This window comes from Carlito syrichta, unplaced genomic scaffold, assembly GCF_000164805.1.
Source record: "Carlito syrichta isolate Samal-C Ts95f unplaced genomic scaffold, Tarsius_syrichta-2.0.1 Scaffold309730, whole genome shotgun sequence".
NCBI lineage: Eukaryota > Metazoa > Chordata > Mammalia > Primates > Tarsiidae > Carlito > Carlito syrichta.
In genome coordinates this window covers 180,967-196,703 of record NW_007253826.1, presented here as the reverse complement: position 1 = coordinate 196,703, position 15,737 = coordinate 180,967, and the positions used below count along the sequence as shown (strand labels likewise).

The 15,737-nt window shown below is 39.8% G+C and overlaps 1 protein-coding gene across 1 annotated transcript in view; it reads right to left on the bottom strand.

Moving 5' to 3' along the window:
* Positions 1–15,737, bottom strand: part of ZSWIM5 (zinc finger SWIM-type containing 5) — a 56,665-nt gene that overhangs the window by 6,908 nt on the left and 34,020 nt on the right. Inside the window, 6 exon segments of the mRNA XM_008067665.2 lie at positions 6,873–7,030; positions 7,929–8,064; positions 8,276–8,536; positions 10,139–10,276; positions 10,770–10,916; positions 14,178–14,354. Of these exon segments, the coding sequence (XP_008065856.1) occupies positions 6,873–7,030; positions 7,929–8,064; positions 8,276–8,536; positions 10,139–10,276; positions 10,770–10,916; positions 14,178–14,354 (1,017 nt within the window).

Here is a 15,737-nt window from a genome sequence, read left to right as displayed (position 1 = left end):
AAAAAAAAAAAAAAAAAAAGAAATATTCTCAGTTCTTTTTCCCTCCCGACAGTTACTAATTGATGTCATTCATTTAACTTATTTTGAAGCTATGATCATTCAATATATAGTTGACCCTTGAACAACAAGGGTTTGAACTGCATGGGTTCAATTATATGCAAATTTTTTCCCACATCTGTCACCCTGAGACAGCAACACCAACCGCTCCTTTTCCTCCTCCTGTCTGCCTCCTCAACACAAAGATGAGAATGACGACCTTTATGATGATCCACTTCCACTTAATGAAGAGTAAATGTATTTTCTCTTCTTTATGATTTTCTTAAAAACATTTTCTTTCCTCTAGCTTAATTATTATAAGAATGCAATATGTAATACATACAACATATAAAGTATGTGTTACTTGATTGCTTATGTTATTGATATGGTTTTTGGTAAAAAATAGACTATTAGTAGTTAAATTTTTGGGGAGCCAAAAGTTACATGTGAATTTTCAACTATATAAGTCAGTGTCTCTAACCCCTGCATTGCTCAAGGTTCAATTGTACTGCTATTATTAACAGTTATCTGTCAGATCAATTAATAATACAAAAAACTAAAGGTTTCATTTTAATTTCATTTATTCCTCTCTAATGCTCTTTTTTTTTCTTCATGTGAACCCAAGTTTCTAAACATTTATAATTTTCCTTCTCTCTGAAGGACTTTTTTTTTTTTTTTTTTTTGATTTGGAGTCTCACTCTGTCACCTAGACTGGAGTGCAGTGGGCGCTCCCAGCCACTGCAACCTCGACCTGCTGGGCTCTAGCGATCCTCCCCCCTCAGCCTTCCAAGTAGCTGGAACTACAGGCACGCGCTACCACGCCCAGCTAATTTTTTTATTTATTGTGGAGATGAGGTCTCGCCAAGTTGCCCAGGCGGGTCTCGAACCCGCGGGCTCAGGCAATCCACTTACCTCAGCCTCCCATGGCGCAGGATTACAGGCTGAGCCACCGAGCCTGGCTGAAGGACTTCTTTTAACATTTCTTGCAAGGCAGGTCTACCAGCAGCAAATTATTTTTTCTTTTTTTCTCTGAGAAAGTCTGTTTCTTCTTGACTTAAAAAAAATTCTTTTTAAATGTTATTGTGGTAAGAACACTAGCCATGAGATCTACCTTCAACAAATTTTCCAGTGTGCAATACATTACTGTTGACTCTAGGTACAGATATCTAGAGCTTATGTGTCTTGCCTGATTACAACTTTACCTATTGATTTGTAATTTCCCTTTTCTCCCTCTCCTAGTCCCTGACAACTACCATTCCACTCTTTGGTTCTATGGCTGTGATTATTTTAGATATCTCATATAAATGGAATCATGCATTATTTTTCTTTCTGTGATTGGCTTATTTCAATTACCATAACATCTTTAAGGTTCACCCATGTTGTTACATATTGCAAAATTCCTTTTTTTAAAAGGCTGGCTAGTATTCTATTTTATGCATATGCCACATTAAAAGAAGTCATTAATTCACTGATAAACTTTTAGGTTGTTTCCACATCTTGGTTATTGTGAATAGTGCTGCAATGAACATATGAGTGCTAATATCGCTTTGAGATCTTGATTTCAATTCTTCTGTATAAATACCTAGAAGTGGGATTGCTAGATCCTATGGTAGTTCTTATTTTAGTATCTTGAGAAACCTTCATAATGCCTTCCATAGTGGTGGTACCATTTTGCGTTCCCACCAGCAGTGTACAAAAATTCCAATTTCTCCACAACCTCACCAATATTTTATCCTTTTTCTCTCTTTTTTTGAAAATAGCCATCCTGACAGGAGTGAGTTGATATCTCATTGATTTGCATTTCTCTGATGATTAGTGACGTTGAGCATCATATACCTGTTGGCCATCTGTGTATCTTCTTTGGAGAAATGTCTACTCAAGTTATTAGCCTATTTTAAAATCAGGTTATTAGTATTTGTTTTCTGCTATTGAGTTGTAGGAGTTCCTTATATATTTTGAAAATTAACCCCTTATATGGTTTACAAATATTTTCTCCCATTCTGCAGTTTTCCTTTCCACTCTATTGAGTGTTTCCTTTGCTATGCAGGAAATTTTAAGTTGATTTAGTCTCACTTATCTATTTTTGTTTTTTGTTGCCCTTTTATTTTTTTCATTGTCTTATTGCACTGGCAACAACCAATAATATGATGCTGATAAAAGTGATGAAAGCAAACATCTTTGCCTTGTTTCTGATCTTAGGAGGAAAGTATTCAGTCTTTCATCATGAAGTATATGGTTAGTTGCAGATATACTGCAGGCACCCTTCACCACATTGAGGAAGTTCCTGTTTATTCCAAGTTTGGTAAGAGTTCTTGTTATTTTTACTAGAAATGGATGTTGTATTTTATAAAATTCTTTTTCTGTATTGAGATGATCATGTGGATTTCTTTTTTTCCCCAATTAATATGGTGAATTATAGGACTGATTTTTTTGAATGCTAAACCAACCTCACATTCCTGGGATAAATACTACTTGATCATTGTATATTATTCTTTTTCTATTTTCTCAAATTCAATCTGTTAAAGTTTTTATTTAGAATTTTTGCACCTATACTCATCAGGGATATTATTCTGTAGCTCTTCTAATGACTTCTGTCTGGTTTTGGCATCAGAGTAATGCTAGCCTCATAGACTGAGCTGGGAAACATTTCCTCCTTTTCATTCTTTTGGAAGTTTGTGCAGCACTGTTGTTACATTTTCCTTAAATGTCTGGTAGAATTTATTAGTGAAGCCATCTAGAGTTGCATTTTTTTTTATGGTAAAGTTTTTAGCTACTTCAATTTCTTTGAAAATGATTTATTGTGGTAAAATATATATAACATAAAATTTATCTGGTGGCTCAGCCTGTAATCCTGTGCCTTGGGAACCTGAGGTAAGTGGATTGCCTGAGCCCGCGGGTTCGAGACCCACCTGGGCAACTTGGCAAGACCTCATCTCTACAATAAATCAAAAATGAGCCGGGCGTGGTAGCGCGCCCCTGTAGTTCCAGCTACTTGGAAGGCTGAGGCTTCCGGAAGGATCGCCGGAGTCCAGCAGGTTGAGGCTGCGGTGGCCGGGAGCGGCCACTGCACTCCAGTCTGGGCGACAGAGTGAGACTCTAACTCAAAAAAAAAAAGCAAACAAAAAAAATTTATCAAAGGGTATGAGTCTGTGGCATCAAGTACATCCACAATGTTGCACAACCATTACCACTATATATTTCTGAACTTTTTATCATCCCAAATGGAAACTCTACCCATTAAATAACTCGTCATTCTCCCAGTCTCTATTCTTCTGTCTTTATTAATTTCTCCTCTATTCTATGTTTTACTCCATTCTACTTTGTTTCTGTGAATTTATATTAACACTGACCACTTAATGTGGTTACATGATATCTGCTAGATTTCTGTATGGTAAATTATGCTGTTTTCCTTTATGATCCATGAGAATTTTGTGAAGAGCTATTTGGACACCATGTAATTATTTCATTCCTCTTCAAATATTCACCCACTAGCTTAGACTCCACTGATGTTACTTGGCTGTGACTATTTTAGGTATCTCATATAAGTGGAATAATACAATATTTATCCTTTTGTATCTGACTTATTTCACTTGGCATGTACTCAAGGTTCATCCATGTTTTACTATGTATCAGAATTCCATACCTTTTTATGGCTGAATAATTTTCATATGTATATATATAAATATATATACTCATATATACACACACACACCACACTTTGTTTATTCCATCATCTTTTGATAACACTTAGGCTGTTTCCTACTTTTGGCTGTAGTAAATAATGTTACTATAAACATGGGTGTACAAGTAACTCTCTGAGTCCTTGTTTTCAATTATTTTGGGGATATACCTAGTTCACTTTTATTTATTCTTAAGTGATCTTTGGTAGTTTGCGTCTTTCAAGGAATTAGTTCATTTCATTTATGTTGTTGAATATATTAACATAAAGCTCTTAGTAATACTCCTCTATTATCATTTTAATGTCTTTAGATTTATAATGACGTCACCTTTCTCCTTACTGATCCTGGTCATTTTTATCTTTCATTTCTTTTTTTCTTGATCAATCTTGACAAATATTTCAATTTGATCTTTTTTTTTTTTTTTGAGTTGGAATCTCACTCTGTCGTCCAGACTGGAGTGCAGTGGCCACTCCCGGCCACCGCAGCCTTGACCTGCTGGGCTCCGGCGATCCTTCCGCCTCAGCCTTCCAAGTAGCCGGAATTACAGGCATGCACTACCACGCCCGGCTGATTTTTTGATTTATTGTAGAGATGAGGTCTCGATGCCCAGGCATATCTCGAACCCGTGGGCTCAGGCAATCCACTCACCTCAGCCTCCCAAAGGCACGGGATTACAGGCTGAGCCACCGAGCCCGGCTTTGATCTTTTTAAAAAAGAACTAGTTTTTGGTTTTAGTGATTTCTGCTCTAATATTTATTTTCTTTCTTCTTCTTACCTTGGGTTTAATTTGTCTTTCTGGTTTTTTTTGAGTTGGAGTTTCACTCTGTTGCCCAGACTGGAGTGCAGTGGCTGCTCCCGGCCACCGCAGCCTCGAGCTGCTGGGCTCCGGCGATCCTTCCACCTCAGCCTTCCAAGTAGCTGGAACTACAGGCGCGTGCTAGCACACCCGGCTAATTTTTGATTTTATTGTTGAGATGAGGTCTCTCCAAGTTGCCCAGGTGGGTCTCAAACCTGTGGGCTCAGGCAATCCACTCACCTCGGCCTCCCAAAGTGCTGGGATTACAGGCTGAGCTACCAAGCCTGGCCTTAATTTGTCTTTCTTTCACTAATTTGAAACCTTTCAACTTTTCTTCTTTCAAATGTAGGTATTTATTGCTAAAAATTTCCAAGTAAAACTTAAGCAACATTCCACAAGTTTTGGTTTGTGCTTTCATTTTCATTCAGTTCAAAACATATTCTAATATTCTTGTAATTTTTTTTCCTTTGGCCCATGAATAAGTCATATAAAAGTATGTGGTTTCATTTCCAAAAATTTGAGGGAATTTCCAGTTATCTTTTTAGTATTGATTTTCAATTCGATTACTGTCTGAAAAAGGTTTATATTTCTTTTTTTTTTTTTCTTTTCTGAGTTGGAGTCTCATTCTGTCGCCTAGGCTGGATTGTAGTGGTATGATCATGGCTCACTGCAGCCTTGAGTTCCTGGGCTCAGGCTAGCTTTCTGCCTCAGCCTCCAAGTATATTGGGAGTCTATATGCACACCACTATGCCTAGCTAATTTTTTGATTTTTTTTGCAATCCTCTCACCTTGGCGTCCCAAAGTGCTAGGGATTACAGGCGTGAGCCACTGCGCCTGGCCTCATCTTAGTTTTTGGAAGATATTTTCATTGGTATAGAATTCTAGGTTGATAGTTTTTTTGAAGTACTTTTGAAGATTTTTTTCCTTCTGGCTTGTAATGAGAAATCTGCTCTCATACTTTTGCCCTTTATCCAAAATGTATCTTTTTTACTTGGTTTCAAGTAAGATTTTGTCTTCTATTATTGGCTTTAAGCATTTGATTATGGTATGCCTTGGTATAGTTTTCTTCATGTTGCTTATGCTTGAGGTTTACTGAGTTCTTTGGATCTGCAGTCACCTTCTTTATCCTGCTTAGAATCTGATACTCTGTGCTGGGATACCACCACTCCCGACCCCTTACATGGATGCTATTATCAAATTTGTTGATTTTTGCCAATAAGATTTGTAAAAAATGTTATCTCAGGGTAATTTTAATATGTATTTCTCATGTGATACAAGGCATTTTAATTTTCTAAGAGTCATTTGTATCTCCTTTTCTGTGAACTGTCTGACCATCTTTTGTTCAATTTTTATACTGGTTTGCTGATCATTTTTATATTGATTTATCTATATCTGTTACCTTTTCTGTAGTGAGGTGAGTTTGTTTGACAAAGAGAAGATACAACACAAAGTTATTTTTAATTTTAAAAAGCTTTAAAAAAACCAATATAGTTTCTTGGTACAAAATACTCAAGAGTCCATGGTAGCTAGAATTTTATTACAGCTTTTCATATAGGGGCTTATTTTCACTTATCTTTGTGGTGAAGCCTGTATAGTTAACAGGGAGTATGTCAGTTTAAAGGCCTGAGAGTCATTCTGGACTGCCTGTTTTTAGTAAGGCACTAGAAAAACCACAAATTCTCATACCTCTAAGGCAGTGTCCCCAACCTTTTTGGGATCAGAGACTGGTTTCACAGAAGACAATTTTTCCATGGATGGGGGGAATCACTGGGCATTAGATTCGTATGTGCAATTTACAATAGCGTTTGTGCTCTTGGAAGAATCTAATGTCCCCACTGATTTGACAGAAGATGGAGCTCTGCTCACCTGCTGCTCACCTCCTGCTGTGTGGCCCAGTTCCTAACAGGCCATGGACTGTAATCAGTCAGTGGCTCTGGGGTTGAGGACCCCTGCTGTAAGGAGTTTAGCTCTATCTTAGTGATTACTTCATTAGATCTTCCATTGGCCCTGGTAGGCTAACAGGTCATTGACAAAAATCCCCATTTTATAGATTCTTGAAAGTGAGGCTTAGAAAGATGAAGTGAATTTATCATATGGAAAGTTAGACTTAGAAGTCAACTTAAAATCATTTAATTCTATATACTCATGGTCCTATAGTTAATAATTAGGGCAAAGTTTTGACTGGGACCCAGTTGCTCTTACTAATGGCAGCAATCAAAATGAGAATCCCTATTATCCTAAATGGTCAAAGAAGAATAAATAGCTTCTCTTCTTCAAGAAACGGCAGGCCAAGCCTTTGACAGGCCATGGCTGGGTAGGCACAGTGGGGATGCTGGAGCCTAAGGTCTATCTATGCTCACCTTTGGCAGCAGTCAGCATGGTGGAGGCCAGTTCACACTGCTGTGATTCCAAGTGTCCAAGTGTGAACCAGCGAGGATAACGGCTGGGCACCACAGACACCATATGGTGAGGGTGGGAAGTGTCGCCTGCAGAAGCTGAGTTTTCTAGAACAGGTAACCTAGAAGACCCAGGAAGAGTCATAAGCCACCATCCAGACCCTGGCCTTCTGAGCCACCTTAGAGAAGCTTGCTCTTTCTAAGGAGGAACTGGGGAGAGGAAAGGATTAACGTAGAGCTTTGAAGATTTTAAAACCTATAGTACTATACTATATTTGGGGCGAGTGTCTGGGTACTAGGAGAACAAGCTGAATAGTTCCCGCTGCAAATGGATTTGAAAGGCAGTTCAAAGCCATAGGGCTGGACACCATGATTTATTGTAAAAAGAGAGAAAAATGAATTTTAAAAAAAGAGTCATAGGGTTATTTTTTAAAGTATAAGAAATACATGCCAAGGAATTTTCTGTTTTAACTGAGGAGTTCTCCCTACCTATGGTCTAACTGATGAATCCTTCTATATGATCTGCTGCATCCCAGAGGTCTAACTGCCTAAATCAAGGTTCCTATTCTAGTTTGGAAACCAGATGCCTATAGCTCATTGTTCTCAAGTCTTGGGGTAAATATATTTATCTCTACTTCCTCTAGATTTTTCTGGAAACTATGCCTGGGAACCATGACTCAGTTGAGTTACAGAAGGGCTCAAACTCCTTCTCAGGCTGCCTGTTGACCTCGGAACAGAAGACTCAGGTCTTGAATACTCCATATCTATTTGTATTTCAGGGGCTTCTTCAGTCAATCAACTATGAGTACTGCCAGGGAGCCAAGTGGGTCACCAACAAGGAACCCCAGATATGAATCCTAGATCATATAAAAATATCTGAGCTATTTTAAGGCAGGCTTGATGGCAGGTCCAACAGAATAGACAAAGAGGGAAAGAGAGGAAAGTGGGATAAGCAAAGAAAAAGAGCATTGGAGACTTCTGCTTTGGTGCAGGCAAATGGACTGGAAAAGTGCTACCCACCTTATGGCACGTAAGGCTAATTTATAGGACAGGTCTGGATCATGGGGCAGCAGAGCTGAGAACAAATACTTTGCAAAGGTATGCATGGGAACACTTTCTCGGTGGATGACTTCTCCTAGGCCACTGAAGGGGCCTCCTGTAAGAAGACAAGCCAGGCAGTTATTTATCTGTATGCTTCCATTTGCCAGCCTGGACTTGAGCCCTAGGATCTCATGCATGTTTGCTAATCATGGGAATCTTCACTGCATTTTAATGTCATAAATGTTCCTATACCTGTGCTCCATTAGAGAGGGGAGCTCAGGGTCACAGGCCAAAGACATTGTGACAACAGACCTTTCTTTACTTACCTTCCAGCAGTAAAATGCACTGCTTTTGCAGTGTTTGCACTAGCTCATCATCCAGCTGCAGCTCCTGGAGTTGGCTCAGGAGCTGCTCCTCATTACGGCACACCTTGTCCTGTGCGTAGAGGCCTTCAGGCATTACCCTTTGTTGGCCCATGCCCATCAGAGCAACTTCCAGGGCCAATGAAAGGTAGGACTCACTGCTGTTTGAGCAGCCTGCAGCCACAGGAACATGCTGGTACACAGGGGGTCTGCTTTCATTCATATCTGAGGGCAACAGGGCACCAGGTTCTTTAGGTCAGGCTTGGTTGATTCTTCTGTCTTTCTCTCCCTCCCACCTTTGGGATACAGCTTGGTCAAGAGCTATCATAGGGAAGCTGAATCAGAACCCCAGAACAGTAAGGAAAATATGATGAAAAAAGATTACATAAAGTTACAAAGATTCTCACCTCTTTCTTAATATATGAACTGACTAGGCCAATTGGGGAAGTATAAAATCTTATGCTTATCTTTTACTAGCACATTATACAATGCCCTAATTGTCTGTTTTTGTATCTGACTCTTTCACTAGAGTGTAAGCACCTTAAAGGGATAAGACCATCTAGTTGCTCTAGGTATTGCCAAGGCCTGGCATATAGAAGGAGCTAAGTATGTGTCAGTAGTGAATTAATAAACCCATATGTAACCTCAGATTTCTAAGATATAAATGTCACTGTTGTACATATTAAATATACCAAAGATGATGATGATTCTCTTCGCAGGGGATAAGAGAGAACATAAGGGCAGCCCTCACTTGGCCTGGAGCCAATCCTTATATCTTTATCTAGAGAAATCTGGATCCATTCAGTTAAGTTTTCATTTTTGTAACACATGCAACTTCTATTTTATTATTATCTTATATGTTCCACTACTGGGTTCACAATTTCAGGAAAAGAGCACGGTTTAAAAGTCAGAGTTTTGGCTTCTTTTCTGTTCTCCTTCATCCATCCAATAGGTAGACTATTAAATGGCCCTGCAGCCGGGCTCGGTGGCTCAGCCTGTAATCCCGTGCTTTGGGAGGCTGAGGTGAGTGGATTGCCTGAGCCCACAGGTTCTAGACCCGCCTGAGCAACTTGGCGAGACCTCATCTCTACAATAAATAAAAAATTAGCCGGGCATGATAGTGCGTGCCTGTAGTTCCAGTTACTTGGAAAGCTGAGGCGGAAGGATCGCCGGAGCCCAGCAGGTCGAGGCTGCGGTGGCCGCTCCCGGTCACCGCACTCCAGTCTGGGTGACAGAGTGAGACTCCAACTCAAAAAAAAAAAAAAAAAAAAAGGCCTTGCACTAAGTGCTAGGATCACAAAGATAAGGAAGCCATAATTTTCTGCTTTCAAGCAGCTGATAGTCTAGTAAGAGATACTTGCAATACGACATGGTAAATACTAAAGTAGATGTATGTATACCGCATAGTGATGGCATAAAGAAAAGAAGAATCAATTCTGTCTTTTTCTAGTTCTGGTTATCTGAGACTCTATTAAATTATTTCCCTCTATTTCTCATTTCTAAAATTGGTACAAAACCACGATGTGGAAGAAGTTCTTTCCTACTTTCAGACTGCTCTAGGTTAGGCCTCTGACTACTGAAATTCCTCTCTCTCTTCTTATTCCCCTTGGGCCATACTCTTTAGGCATTTATGGTAATGAAATGAGAGGAGCAAGGAAGTCTGGCAAGAAAAAATTTAAAAGTAGCACAGGGCCAGGTTACAGTATGGGAAAGAAAGGAAGCCTGACGGAACCTCTCAGAGGCAGCCCAGTTTGGACAAGAGGGGAAAAACCAAAAAGGCTGTAAAAGGGAGCAGAGCAGAGTATGGCAAGGAGGAGACCCCTGTACCTGACACATCTAGATAGCCATCATCATTCAGGCGGCAGGCCTCAGTCAAAGTGAGAAACAAGCAGCCAATGGGATCCAGGGGGTGGCCAACCCAGCCTTCTAGGTTTGTGATGGTTGTGATTCCTCTCTGCAACAAATCTGGAAACAAGCAGGTCAAAGTTTTAGAAAGTGACAGAGACACACTGCTCTCTGCCTCCTTATCAGTCTCTTTCAGGCCTTGACCCTGAGACTCAAAGAACAGTTTCCCGTATTATCTTGCCTTGGGTTGACAGGATTGGCCACAAGTACAACAGCCAGCTATAGGGTCCTGTGGTCTGCATTTGGGTAGCCTGCTGGCAATGCATATGTGGATACAGCTTTATAGTTTTAAAAAAACTTCTCATACCAGATCTTAGTGAACCTTCTAACTGCCTTGTAAGGGAGGCAAGTAGGTATTATTTCTATTTTGCAGATGAGGAAATTTGAGATTTATAAAGTGAGGCATTCTACACAGTAGATGAAATGACCTGGAATTCCCTAACCCTTGCCATACCATGTTACTTAATGAAAATTAAGTTCTGGGCGTTGTATCCCCCGAGAATCCTCATCAACCTTAGGCTGCAGGAGGTTAGATGGCTCCTAATTACTATACCTTTCTTCTGATGCTTGTAGATTTCCAGCTGCCGTTGTTGCTGCAACCTCAGAGTATTAATAATGGCCACTGTGAGTCTGAGGGCCTCTTTTGGATAACCATGGGAACGCAGGGCATCCACCCGAGCACAGGCTGTAGGCACATGCTCTACCAAATGAGAAGAAAATATTTTGGTCTAGTTAAAATTTAAAATCAGGAAAATTCACATTTGACAAAAAGAGTCTGTTCGGTCTATTCTTCAAATTCAACCTGACATCTACTGTATGCTAGGAATTGTGCTTTTATCTTTGAAGATAAAAAAGTTGAGGCCAGGTGTGGTGGCTCATGCCTATAATCCCAGCACTTGGGAAGTCAATGTGGGAAGACTGCTTGAGCCCAGGGGTTTGAGACCAGCCTGAGCAACACAGTGAGACCTCATCTCTATAGAAAATCAAAAAATTAGCCAGGCTTGGTGGTGCTCGCCTGTAGTCCCAATTACCCAGGAAGCTGAGGTGGAAGGACTGTCTGAGCCCAGGAGGTTGAGGGTGCAGTGAGTCATAATTGTGGTACTCTGCTCCAGCCTGGGCAACAGAGTGAGACCTTTACTCAAACAGAAAGAAAGAAAGGAAAGAAAGAAAGGAAAGAAAGAAAGAAAGGAAGGAAGGAAGGAAGGAAGGAAGGAAGGAAGGAAGGAAGGAAGGAAAGAAAGAAAGAAAGAAAGAAAGAAAGAAAGAAAGAAAGAAAGAAAGAAAGAAAGTTGAATAAATCACAGATGATATCTTGAAAGAGCTACCTTGCAGCCTCAGTGTGGTGGTATGGTATAGAAAAGGACACATAACTAAGATAATAAAATGTAGTACCTCTTTGTGAACATGTACTAGGGGAACCCACTGGGGGTAGCAACCAACTTCCTAAAGGGAGAAGCCTCATTCAAGAGGCTACATTTCAAGAAATCATACATTTCTTGAAATCCTGTTATATGCCAGGTAGTATGCTGAGCAAAGGAAGTACAAAGATGATTAAAAAATATTCACTGCCCTCAAAGAGCTCACAGATAATTAGAAACACGACAGAAATATATACAGTGAGAAAATAATACTTGAGATGTGCTTTGAAAGTCAAGCAAGATTTTAAATAGGTAGACAAACAGGGAAAGGCATGCCTGGCAAAGGAAACATATTAGCAAAGGCATATAAGTAAAAGCATAAGAAGTACTTGATGCAGCATCTTCAGAGTATGGCAAATAGTTCCATGTAGCTACAGTTATGTTTTATGGCTAAAGACAGCCTGGAAAGGTAGAGTCTGGGATGTAAAGAGCTTTGAATGCCATTCTATGGACTTTGAATTTACCTTAGAGATAACGGAAGACTATCAAAAGTTTATAACTCAGTGAGTGATTATAATAAATTAGATTTATGCTTTATTTTTTAATTTCTTTTAAAGATAACCTTATAGAAGTAATTGCAAAAAAAAACCTGGAAGCAAAGATAAAAGTATAAAATAAAAATCAGAGATAACTACTCTTTCTAGTTTTATGTATATTTACCCAGACTATTCTGTTAAATTTTTACTAAAAATGGGATGGTATTAAAATTATTGTTTTATATCTGGCTTTTCCACTTAGTAGCATTTTGTAAATATTTTTCCATGTTATTAGATATATATATATATATATATTTTTTTTTTTTTTTTTTTTTGAGTCAGAGTCTCACTCTGTCACCCATGCTGAAGTGCAGTGGCATGCTCATGGCCACGGCAGCCTTGACCTGCTGGGCTTAGGCGATCCTTCCACCTCAGCCTTTCAAGTAGCTAGAAGCCACCGTGCCTGGCTAAATATACTTCTATAAGATTAAAAATTATTGCAAGCCAGGCGTGGTGGCTCACGCCTGTAATCCTAGCACTTTGGGAAGCCAAGGTGAGAGGATTGCCTGAGCCCAAGAGTTCGAGACCAGCCTGGGCAACATGGCGAGACCTTGTCTCTACAATAAAACAAAAAATTAGCCAAGCATGATGGCACATGTCTGTAGTCCCAGCTACTTGGAAGGCTGAGGAGGAAGGATCACCTGAGCCCAGCAGGTTGAGGCTGTGGTAGCTATGAACATGTCACTGTATTCCAGCCTGGGAGAGAGTGACACTCTGACTCAAAAAAAAAAAAAAAAAAAGGATGACATATAATTGTACTGAATATGTGTATATCCACTGAGTTAATCAATCCACAATTGTCGGACATATAAATGGTTTCCAATTTTTTTCATCTGTATCTTATTTTTATCCATGCTCTAATAATCCCCCTAACTATAATGCATGTCCTTAGTTAATTATGGCTCAGGATAAATTCCTAGATGTAGAATTCCTAGATCAAATGGTATGAATGTATTTTAAAGGCTTTTGGTTAAAAATACCCTTCAAAAAGGTTGTAAGCATTTATACTCCTACCAGTAGTAAATGAGAGTACCTATCTCCATGTAACTTCTCCCACACCAGAAACTATCTTTATTTCAAGAACCCCTGACCATTTGACAACCAAAAAATGATAACTTGGTGTTGTTTATTTGCTTCTTTGGTTATTAATGAGATGTACACTTTTTTCACATGCTGCTAGATTTATGTTTTAGAAGAGGTGGATTAGAGAAAAGGAAAAATGATCAAAGGGAACTTCAGGTGATAACCCACCGTGTGTTTGGCTACAGTTTTCAAAGAGACAGACAGGGACATATCCAGATTTAGCAAGATCTTGACATAAGACAAAAGAAAAAAATATGAGAATATGGGGTGAGAGATGAAGGTAGGGAATTGGGAGAAGACAATGAAAATGTGTATCATTGCTGTAAAACTCAGAAAATGAATATTTAAAAAAGATTGTCTATTTCAGAATGGGTATCCTGTGATAAAGCCAAGGATAGACTAAATGAGGGAAATTCAGTAAACTATTTCAGAGGAGAGTTTAAACTCACAATGAAAAACAGTTCTAGCCTTTTATGATGAAGTAAGGTAGAAATGTGGGAAGAAGGAAAGGAAGACAGTTTGGTGACAAATGCAGATTGTGTCCTACTTACTAACACAGAGTAATTTAAGTTTCAAATTTAGTGCTTTTTTTAGCAAAACATATAATTTCAGAGTAGAATATAATGTTGCTCAGAACCTGGTCTAATTGCTTTATTAGTACTCTTTGAGATGATTAACTACTTTCCCCTCCCAACGCCTAAAGGACGGGATATAAATTCCTACTTGAGGTTGCTGTACCTCAGCTGAGTAATGGCATAGACTTCAGACAAATCCTGAGTCCCTAGTAAAGGCCCCAAAGATATGTGTGAAGACTGTCCAAACTGTACTTGGAGTTGCTTGCACCTATGCAGATGGCTCATTTGGGCCTGGCATGAGGTGAGGTTGAGCTCTGAAATTCTTAGATTAGAGGAGGGCTAGACTTACCAAGCCACAGTGGCTGGCCTTGGGAATTAAAGAGTAGTCTCTCACTTTCCCGTTGGCAGGCAGGAGCTGTATAAATATCACTGCTGATTATTCGCTGTAGGTGGCTGTCTTGCCAATGTAATTCTCGGCCCTCAATGGCTCTAGTGAACACTGTTCGTCTTGGTCTGGATAAGGAGTCTGAGGAAGGAAGAACATGCAGCAGTACAATGATAGGTAATTTGAAGTTTTAACCCCTGGATCTTCTTTGGGGTGACTGGTTGGCCAGAAGAGTAGTATATGGGCAGTAACAGCAGCCACTTTGCTACCTCTCTGGGTTTGTTGGGTTGCCTTCTTGGGTACATTTTTAGTGTGTCTGTGTCCTCTATAGGAAAAAATTCTTTCTACAGAGCACTATTGCTGCCTTTCTCTTCTTCAGAAGAATAATTTCTCCTGAGGCCCAGAAGCCACATGAAATAGAAGAGGGGCAGTACTGCTCCGCTGCTCCATCATGAGGATACAGGTTGCTTCTTTAAAGGTCAGCAGTAAGGTTGGGCTTGGTGGCTCAGCCTGTAATCCCAGCACTTTGGCAGGCTGAGGCAAGTGGATTGCCCGAGCCCGTGTGTTTGAGACCCACCCGGGTAACTTGGCGAGATTGTGTCGCTACAATAAATAAAAAATTAGCTGGGCGTGGTAGTGCGTGCCTGTAGTTTCGGCTATTTAGAAGGCTATGCTGGAAGGATTGCTGGAGCCCAGCAGGTGGAGGCTGCGGTGGCCAGGATTGTGCCTCTGCACTCCAGTCTGGGCAACAGAGTGAGACTCCAACTCAAAAAATAAAAAATAAAAATAACAAGGTCAGAGGTAGAAAGAACAGCTTGTTAACTTCCCTGGCCAGTCCACAACTTATTTCATTTATAGCATGACCATTTCCAGACTAAGGACTTCTATGAAATTCATTTTAAAAACTGAAAAAGAGCTGAAGCTCTGTATATCTGGGTACCTATATCACACTGGTAACTACAGGTTTATAGTCTTGTTCCCCAGTAAGGAAAAATAGATGCTGACAAAAGACTAACTTATTTTCTCACTGGAATCTTACAATGCCATTTCTGTTTAGGAAAAGGGCTTCAGGGAGACCAAAACTGCAGACAAAGTAGGCTCAATTCTTAAGGACAGTATCTAGGAGGACCAAATGGAAGATATACTGCTATAAACCATGGACTTAGGGTGACTCATGGAGATGAATTTTAAGTTAATTTTTAAAAATGAGGGTATCATTTAACTATGCTTTGCCAGATTAATGGCAGTTTAAACTATTTTGGGGTCAAGCACTGAAGTACTGTACAAACATTACCAGAGATGCCCAAATGAGATGTGCACTATTGATTCTGTGCAAAAAAATCATGAGGGAATGCCAGAGGATTCAGCCCGAACATAAAAGAAGCTAACATATTCATCCATTCACAGAAGAAGTTCTTAGAATCTAGTCATCTCTTTAAAATTTAATATATCAGACTGGCTGCAGTGGCTCACGCCTATAATCCCAGCACTTTGGGAGGCCGAGGTGAGAGGATTGCCGGAGCC